Below are 9,359 nucleotides of genomic sequence, written 5' to 3'. Positions count from 1 at the left end.
GGCAGAGGGACTCGGCTTTTTAATTGTTTCAAGCTACTCCGTCTGAGTCAGAGGGCGATGAAACTACATAGGCACCTATGATGCTTGCGTAGTATCTTTTGATGTAACAGTCATGAGGCTCTAACTGATCCTCAGAGGCGAAAGAAAACTCAGGACCTCGATCCTAATTGACAAAAAGACTTGGGTAATTTAGCCTAAGCTTAGGTAAATCTTTACTAAGTTTATTTTGACATCCTTTTCAAAGTCTGTTTTCTTGCCTGCAACCCATGGGTGTTTCTGTCTCAATGACCTGTGGACTGAATAAAGTCATGATGCAATTGAAGCTTGAAAGTTTGTCAATGGAAGTGCTATCGCTATTTGTTCCTCTAATCAACGCCAGACCATCGCCACGAAATTTTCAACATATTGTACCAGGCCTATCCTTTCCTTTTGTTCTTCCCAGTTATCCAATTTTGCCAACCATTCACACAATCTTGCCAACTATCTGCTAACTTAGTTCCTAGGCTCAACAATCATGGGCCCGACGACAGAAGACTTCTCCTTACTCTCCCTCCCCTCCAAAGAACTACTATCCTCCTCATCATCGGCCTTCTTACTCTTCCTAAACAACCTCATAAACCTCGCCCAACCCCTACCCATCCATTTATAAGCCCACACAAAAGGCGGCGCAAAGAAGTAAACAACCTTTGCAAACCACTCATCAGGGAAGATCCTAACTAGCACACCCCACGGCAGACTAAACGCCGCGATGAGGATAGAAATCGCCCACTGCACACCATTCAGACCATCGGTGTCGATGTCAAAGACGCGGCCTCCAATGAAGATAATTCCGATCTGCAGGCCGATCATGATGGCGTTGATGAGGATGAAGAACAGGTTGCGGTGGATGCCGACAAAGACGTTGAACTTGTTGTCGAGACGACGGCAGTTGAGCTCGTTGAAGATCTGCATCCAGACGAACATGTTGAAGATGATGGTGTCGAGCTGGAGCTTTTCGGCGGCGATGGAGGTGTTGTAGCCGAGGATGGAGTCGCCGGCAAAGTAGAGAACCAGGACGACGACGACTTGGAAGATGGACTGGCCGATGATCATTTTCCACATCTGGGGTTGTTAGAGGTGAAGGTGAATGGAAGGTGAGAGGTGACTTACGTTCAGGGTGATGAGGGGGGCGGACTTGGGTTGGGGAGGTCGATCGAGGATGGAGTCAGTGGGAGGGTCGGTGGCTAAGGCGAGAGCAGCCATGGTGTCCATGATGAGGTTGATCTACATAGGTCAGTACAACGAACGACATCTCAGATGGAGTAACTTACCCAGAGAAGCTGAACGGCCTTAAGAATAGGCTCCATCTTATCGTCATACATGGATGTGACAAAGGAAAGCAGAACGGCGGTGATGTTGACGGTGATTTGGAACTTCGCAAGTCAGTACGTATCAAAACTCAAACACATCAAACATACCTGGAGAAACTTCTGCACTGCATCGTTGACAGCTCGTCCCCACTTCAGCGCAGTAATGATGGAAGCAAAGTTATCATCCATAAGAATAATCTCAGACGCCTCCTTCGCAACCTCCGTCCCAGAAATACCCATCGAGAACCCGATATCAGCTGCCTTGAGAGCAGGCGCATCATTAGTACCATCACCAGTCACAGCGACTGTTTCGCCCAAGACCTTGAGGCGCGTGACGAGAACACGCTTGTCGTCGGGTGACGAACGAGCTAGGACCTGAAGACGAGGGATAACCTTGTCAAGCTCCTCCTCGGACAGTTTTCGGAAGTCTGGACCCTCCATGACGATGCCGTCGGTGAAGATACCGCACTCTGTCGCGATGGCTCGTGCTGTGACGAGGTTATCACCCGTGACCATACGTGTTACAACACCAGCGCGTCTGGCATTCTGCACAGCTTGCGGGACACCTTCTCGAACAGGATCTTGAATACCGACGATACCAAGAAGCGTCAGGTCACCCAGGTTCTCAAGATCAGGCATCTCCTCGAAGTCCTTGTACACCAACCCAATAGTACGCAGCGACTTCCTCGCGAAAGCCATGATCGCATCATCAGCAGCCTTGCGATCCAAAGCTTCAACAGCACCAGTAGATGGGTTAACCTCAGTGGAGCAGAAGCTAACCATGATCTCCGAAGCACCCTTGATGAGAACCCTGTATCCAGCTTGGACCTTGATCACGGCCAGCATGTACTTCTTGACAGAGTTGAAGGGCTCGATGAGGACGATTTGTTCGTTCGCTCGTGCTTCGGAGAGGGATTGCATGCCGAGGTGGTCTTTGGCGAGCTGGAGCAGTGCGGTTTCGGTCTTGGAGCCGATGAACGCGGCGTCGCCTTCGTTGGTGCCCTCGAAAGCGGTGGAGTTCACGGCGACGGATTGGGTGATGAGTTTGCGGGTTTCGGGGGGGAGGGTGGTGGCCCAAGTGGGAATGTCGGAGGTGAAGCTCGAGGAACCGAAGCGGCCGGCCGTGACTGTCATTTTATTCGTGGTCTACGATGTTAGTCAAGGTCACAGTCAGGCTAATTGAACTTACCAAAGTTCCTGTCTTGTCGGAGCAGATACAAGTCGCGTTACCCATAGTCTCGCACGCTCTGAGGACACGAACAAGGTTGTTCTCCTTCAAGAGACGTGTCGTCGCAAACGCAAGCGCAAGAGTGACGGCAAGAGGTAAACCCTCGGGCACAGCGACAGCAATGATTGCAATAGCCACGACGAGAAGATCAACAAAAGTAGAAGCCTTCTCCTCAGCTGGTCTATCATCACCAGGAAGAGAAGCACAGAAGCGGAAGAGCAGAATGAAGAACATGAGGAGAGAAGCACCACCACCAAGCTTAGCGATAGCGACGGCAAGACCTTCGAGCTTCTTCTGCAGAGGTGTAGACTCGATGTCTGTTCGGACGGACATCATGATCTTGCCGAAACTACTGTTCACACCGACGGAGGTAACGATAAAAGTGCCCATGCCTTCGAGGACACGAGATCCAGAGATGATGAAAGGGTCAGGTTCCTTAGTGCGCATAGGATCGTCGACAAAGCACTTGGCACCGGGAGTCTTCTTCAATGCATCAGATTCACCGGTGACAGTGGACTCGTCGCACTTGACGTTATGGCCATCGATGAAGATACCATCAGCTGGGATCAAATCACCAGGCTCAAGATTCATAACATCGCCAACAACAACATCAGCGACGTTGACAAGCATCGACTTGCCCGATCTGATAACCTTGACCTCACGATCATCCTTCTTGGTGTTGAGCTTAACAAACGCCTTTTCCTTCTGCCAATCGTTATGCGAAGCAACAACCACAACAATGACAACAGCGCCGAGAATCGCAACACCCTCAACCCAATCAACAGGCGTAGGATCACCAGGTTGATGCGACACACCAAAAGTCTCGTACAGCCCAAGCGCAAGAGAAATAGTACCAGCAACAGTCAGCATGATGAGCACCGCTTCCTGGAACGTAATCCATGCCAATCGCCAGATTGACTTTGGTTTCTTGGCAGGAAGTTGATTGCGACCAAAGACTTTGATGCGAGGACAGTTCTGGTTGTTAAGCTCATCAACGCTAAGACCTGCTTTCAGATCGACGTTGAGGCTACGCGCCAAGCCCGGCAGCCCGCCGAGACCCTTGAGGACATCGAGGGATTTGGGGTCAAGCAATTGGTTCAAGACCTCAGGGCTGTGATTGAAAGGGTTGTTGGGATCGTGGGGGAAGCGCTTCTCGTTGCCAGCATCGAGATATTGGGGGATTTCAGCGGTGTTGATGCTAGGAACAACGGTGGTGTCTCCGGCGGAGGATATGGTGCCTACTTCGCTGATGGAGCGCTGGCGAGGATCCAGTAGGGCTTTTGGGTCAAGATGGCCAGACATGGTAGCTTAGTCCTAGGCCCTTGGCAAATAGTATGATAGAGGAATGAGTGAGCTCCAAACCAGTGAGCTGCGATGGGTGAGTCATGGTGCTTGAGTCCGTGGGGTTTTTCACTTTATATCTAATGTCCATCACCCAGCTAACATCATTTTCCCGCGTCTACGTTTAAAAGCTTAGTTTGAGAAGCTACAGGGGAGCTGTTGTCGGTACCAACAAGAGGTGTACAGTCCCACCAATGGATCAACTCTAAAAGATCTGATAAACGAAACAAGTGCTTATATCATCGGACAACGGAAGTCCGAGATCTTAATGAAGCTAGGATCTGCGCCGGTGAGCAGGGGAGCTCTTTTCCTCAGCCAATGAAACTCAGTGACGCTCGAGGGTGGTGCGTTATGTAATCGGAGACGGAAATCAGAGATTGGAGCTCTGACCACAGCTTGATCTTGTTTCTGCCGCATCTGCACAGCCTCCCTCGACGATACCGCCCAATCAAGCTTATTTAGTGACGGGTATGTGTTGTAATTATCAGATCCCCCCCGCAATATCAGAAATGTCGCTTATTTTTCAGCATTACGTTAAGGAATTGGAAGCGCTGATCCGATCGAACCCAGGTCCAAGGTTTGCCCTTAGGTTACAGCACTTTATGCTACCCTGTAGCTTGGGAGGCCTGCTTTGACAGATCGAGATTTAGGGATTGGGATGAAACGTCGACTCGTCTGGACACTTCAAGCTTATTCTGTCCTTTTCAACCACTTTTGCACTTTCAATTCAGAGACAAGGAGGAAAAGTTCCCCTCTCCGGCCTCAGCGGTAAATGCGCCAGACAATCACTAATGATTTGATCTTGATCCCTGTCTCGCTAACACTGTACTTCACCAGATCCACGTGCCAGCACTAGAACACGTCTAGCACCAACACATCACATTACACTACGTTTTCTGCCCCACGGAAACCCGCCTCTCCGTCAATCTTTCCCCCGTCTCACTTCCGTCTCTCCGATTACATTGCATCCCCCTCGCAATGCCTCCCCGACGAGCCTGCGACACATGCTATAAGCGAAAGGTAATAAAAACATGTTTTGTTTCCCTTACTTCTCTACAATGACATCAGCACTTATAATAACCCTTTGCTATAGATTCAATGCCTGATCAAAACACAAGGTGATCCATGTGACTGGTGCGACAGCCAGGGGCTCACATGCACCTTTGATAGAGTGATTCAGAAGGACCCAAACAAAAGGTGAGCTTGTTTTTTTTTATTACTTACTGTGACAGCCAAGGCTGAACCGTTCCATTGGGTGCTTCAGACTGACCCGCTTTCAGAACTACGTCCGATGTCGTCCAGGAACTATCACGCCGCGTGGAAACGCTCGAGGAGGCGCTTCAAACGGCATTGACGAATAGCACAAGCATGTCCGTTGGAGGCCCCTCACCATGGTCTGAACCAACAAGCCTTCGCTTCGCTTCCTCCCCTATCACTCGCCAGCCGGTGATAAGTCCGATTGGCGTATCGCCTTCAACACGCCCCAAGGCCGTTTACAAACTATGTCGCTGCCACATCGGCACAAACTGGTATTTCAAAGGAATAGGCATTCTATCAGATCGCGGCTGGCAGTGGATCTCGGACGGTGCAGGGGAGCGTGTATTTCTTGAGAACTTTGGCATTTTCGGTAATCCTGCGCCGTCGCTTGGCTCTGTTTCATTTTCTGAAACACCGAGGGTTCTGCCCCCTAGAGCTATCTGCGCGCATGTCGTTGAGTTATTTTTCAAGTCTAAAACAGCCGTCATCTTTCCGTTTTTGGAGAGAGGCCTCTTCGAAGGGACGATGGGGAGGGCTTTTGACGAGGGGGTTGTTGATTTGGGGAGGAGGGCGCCCGCTGAGGCTTGTCTTTGGGCTATGATTGCTCTTGTTGTTAGAACGACTGATGCTCAGCATTTGGGGTTTTCTTTTGAGCCGAGGGATTGTGTGAGTGAGGCGTCGAGATTGTTGGGTATCGTGAGTGGTATTACCAGCTTGGATAGCTTGCAGGGAACTCTTCTTCTGGTAAGTGATGCGATAACGACCAAGTATCGTGAGAGAGGCTGACAAAATCAGTGGGCAAGCTATAAGACACGAGGGTATTGCCGTGAAGCAGCTGTCAGTTTCGCTAGCGCCTGTCGCATGGTATGCGATCTTGGCGGCCATTTCCCTCTATCACGACCAGCAATCTTCCCCCAACACATTCCAACATTCGACGGCCAAACACGGCTTCACATCAGAAGGTTATTCTGGATTTGTTACTGCTACGACAAGGACATGTCTCTCCGAACAGATAAACCGCCACTGCTCACTTCAGATCACTGCGATATAAGTGATGCTGAAGATCAGACGCTATGGTACCACAGCCTTCCGCGGGATACAAACCTCGCGAGAATCAAGGAAAACGCAAGCAACATTCTATGTTCTCCACGAGCGTTCAAGTACACGGAGGGTGAACTTCTCGCGCATGTTCGACAGCTTGACGATGAGCTTGAAGAATGGCGCTTATCAATCAGTGCAAGCTATCGACCGCGGTTATCCATCTCATCAGATTTGGTGTTTGGACTCCCTGCATCTTTGAATGAGAGAGATCGGATGAAAGAAAGGACATATTTCATAAACCTGCAGCTCGACTACCTCTTCACCATCATCAACATCCATACACTGGTTCGAAAATGCGGCGATTTGGAGGAGAATCTTCCAGATGATCTCCACAGCGTAGTCCATTCCAGCGCTGATCTTTCCATCGAAGCAAGTCGGTCCATCTTCCGAATCCTGGATCAGATAGTGGAACTCTGGGAAGAAGACGCATTGTGGATAGTATCGCACTATGCACCCATGGCTGCGATGCCACTCTTCATGAACATCCTGATTCACCCGCTTGGTTCTTCCGCAGATAACGATTTGCATATCTTATCGTCGATAAGCAAGATCACGCGCAAAATTCCTTCTGACAGGCTTCCGATGGAGGAGATTGAGCATATCCAGGAGATTAGTGAGTATGTTATGGAGCTTGTACGATTAAGTCATAGTGCGGCATGGAAAGTCAAACGGGGCGAGAGAGAGCATGATCTTGATATCATTCATACATAGTAGCACAAACAAAGAATACACGATTGAGAAGGTGCTCGATTTTAAGCTGGTACTTGGGATGATTGCCTCACGAACTAGGGCACGTCTTTCACTTGCCTTTATATCAAGCACAAGCGGGTAAGTTTCAGTTTTTAAGTCATATATTCGTGTGATACTATCTGTGATTGCACCTTAAACTAGTTCTTGCCAAGGCCCCAGTATTTCATAGGTGGATTTAACTGATGATCGACCGGATGGTTCCAGCTTGGCAATAACAAATGGGTCTAAGAATGTGTCAGGCTCTGAACAAAGCTTATCCAGAGAAGACGATACTTACTCGACGCTATGTCTCCATTCCACAGGAGCTTACTCCTCACCCATAAGGTGCGACAAGTCCCGAGGACACTTACGTCCACTGCAAATCCACTCCCCAGCAACCTTCTTACAAGAACACTGCCTCTTCTCCAGCCCGCTCTCCTCAGCCGGCAGACTTCTCGGACACTTGGGACCGCCACACAACCACTCATCTCCAACCTTGTGGCACGAACACTGTCTCTTCTCAAGCTTGTTCTCCTCGGGAAGATCGCGGGGACACTTGGGGCCGCCGCAGAGCCACTCGTCGCCGACCTTGTGGCACGAGCACTGGCGAGGGACGAGGTCGCGCTTCACCTTGTCGTAGCACTTTGTGCCGGTGCAGATCCAGTCGTCGCCGACTTTCTTGCAGACGCATGAGCGGGCTTGGATGTCGCTGGGTGAGGAGGGGGCGGCGACGGTGAGGGTTGCGAAGAGGGCGACTGCGAGAGGGAGGAACTTCATTTTTGCGGTTGAAGAGTTGCTCAAGGACAGGATTTTCGTTATTGGTTTGATTGATTGATTCTGAGTTGAGTGGAACTGTATTCAAAGGCTAGAGTCTTGTTCTTTTATACTCGAATCTTCACGATCGACAACACGATATTCCAACTTCCACAGTCAAGGCGATAGCCCGATCAAAAGATCCTAGCAAGATGTATCCAAAATAAGCTTCTTTACACATTTTCGGAAGTCGGTCCAGTGATAAGTCTGGCACTTTTGCTCCCCGAGCTCCTTTCGCCTAGCGTCTAGTCCCAAAATGGCAGGTGAAGCAACGTCAACCCGCCTCTGAATTCACTGTTACCATAGCATTGGCTCTGCAGTTGCTCGTAACCATGGTATTGGAGATGCTCAGCGTCGTATTCAATAAGTATCGACTGATCGAGACTAAGTTGGGGGCTAAATGTGAGGTTATTCATAAGGTTCTTTGTGGTGGGTTGATGGGATTTATGTTGCCAAGGAATCCTTCAGCGGGAAGAGAATGGGGACTAGACGAAAAACTACAGAAGTTCTTCTGCTGACCAAGACTTTGGTTTGAGTCAATTGAGAAGGTAGTATTTGCATCTGACACCTATCAGGTCTGGATGACAGTACGGGGGCAATTTGATCCTCAGCGGCAGATAAGTTCGGACATCAAGTTAAATACTCACAAGTCAAGTAGCAAGCCATCAGTCAATCCAAATAAGATCATGCTCGAGAGGTGATTAGCAATGGACATAACAGTACCTATAAATCTATAGACAAGACTGCTTTCAGAGGTTGAATAATGCGTAAATGCCATAAGCTTTGACTATCAATCAAATGATACACCTAAAGACAAGCTTGATACGCATCTCTATCTACGCGCACGATCCGCATCGTAATACAACCTGCCATACCAAATACGGAAAAGGGTCGATTCGGAAACGCACAACAGTTTCCGCTGACTGACAGGGTTCACAGTGGCGATTGGTTGATTGGCAAAACAGAACGGGCCCTCGGGCTAATACTGATGATCCTGCAGATTGAGAGACAGGGCTTATATCTTTGATACCTTGCAGTCGGCCGCTCCTGTACTGAGCAATGCCGATATCTCTAGATCAGATGACCCTTTTGCCATGTTGTTGAGAGTTGATTCTGATACAAAACAGGGAGGCAATATTGTCGATTAAACATAAGTATCGTGTAATATTGAGGATAGGGGAGGCAAGAAAACTCTAACCCTTGATCCTAAAGGACAAAGAGACTTGGGCATGGCAGAAGCCAATTCCTATCCTCTCACAAATTCAAATTTAAGTTCTCTAATGTGAAGTCTAATATTTACTACTCCTCAAATGAATATCCTCCTGAATACACTGTTCGTTTGTCTAGATGGCCGGCCAAAGAGTCATCATCTAGGCTTTCCTCTTATCAGCCTTATGCTGTAGCAATTGGTCAGACACCTTGCTATAATGTCTAAGTTGTGAGCTAGAAGTGTTATTTGTCGCTGAGACCTGTGGTACTCCGGCCGAGAGAAGATAGTCCTTTTGTCAAGAAATTCCCGCCTCTAATTAGAGCTGTTAGCC

The 9,359-nt window shown here is 49.1% G+C and overlaps 3 protein-coding genes; 1 reads left to right on the top strand and 2 right to left on the bottom strand.

Annotated features, from left to right (window-relative positions):
- Nucleotides 1-492: 492 nt before the first annotated feature.
- On the bottom strand, nt 493-3,879 carry FFUJ_06527 (probable calcium P-type ATPase NCA-3 (Ca2+-transporting ATPase); the record flags this gene model as incomplete). XM_023579862.1 has 5 exons in its annotated part: nt 493-1,101; nt 1,150-1,263; nt 1,311-1,412; nt 1,458-2,495; nt 2,539-3,879. The coding sequence occupies 5 exons, from the start codon at nt 3,877-3,879 to the stop codon at nt 493-495; spliced, it is 3,204 nt and encodes a 1,067-aa protein (XP_023432796.1).
- Nucleotides 3,880-4,896: 1,017 nt separating this feature from the next.
- Nucleotides 4,897-6,987, top strand: FFUJ_06526 (uncharacterized protein; the record flags this gene model as incomplete). XM_023579860.1 has 4 exons in its annotated part: nt 4,897-4,938; nt 5,012-5,115; nt 5,199-5,919; nt 5,971-6,987. The coding sequence occupies 4 exons, from the start codon at nt 4,897-4,899 to the stop codon at nt 6,985-6,987; spliced, it is 1,884 nt and encodes a 627-aa protein (XP_023432626.1).
- Nucleotides 6,988-7,332: 345 nt separating this feature from the next.
- Nucleotides 7,333-7,782, bottom strand: FFUJ_06525 (uncharacterized protein; the record flags this gene model as incomplete). Its single annotated transcript, XM_023579859.1, has 1 exon — nt 7,333-7,782. One exon carries the CDS (start codon nt 7,780-7,782, stop codon nt 7,333-7,335), a length of 450 nt encoding a protein of 149 aa, XP_023432625.1.
- Between the last annotated feature and the right edge of the window lie 1,577 nt (nt 7,783-9,359).

The sequence above is a fragment of the Fusarium fujikuroi genome, chromosome FFUJ_chr06, assembly GCF_900079805.1.
Source record: "Fusarium fujikuroi IMI 58289 draft genome, chromosome FFUJ_chr06".
Lineage (NCBI taxonomy): Eukaryota > Fungi > Ascomycota > Sordariomycetes > Hypocreales > Nectriaceae > Fusarium > Fusarium fujikuroi.
The sequence above is the reverse complement of the archived record's forward strand: the minus strand, read 5'-3'. Positions and strand labels throughout refer to the sequence as shown.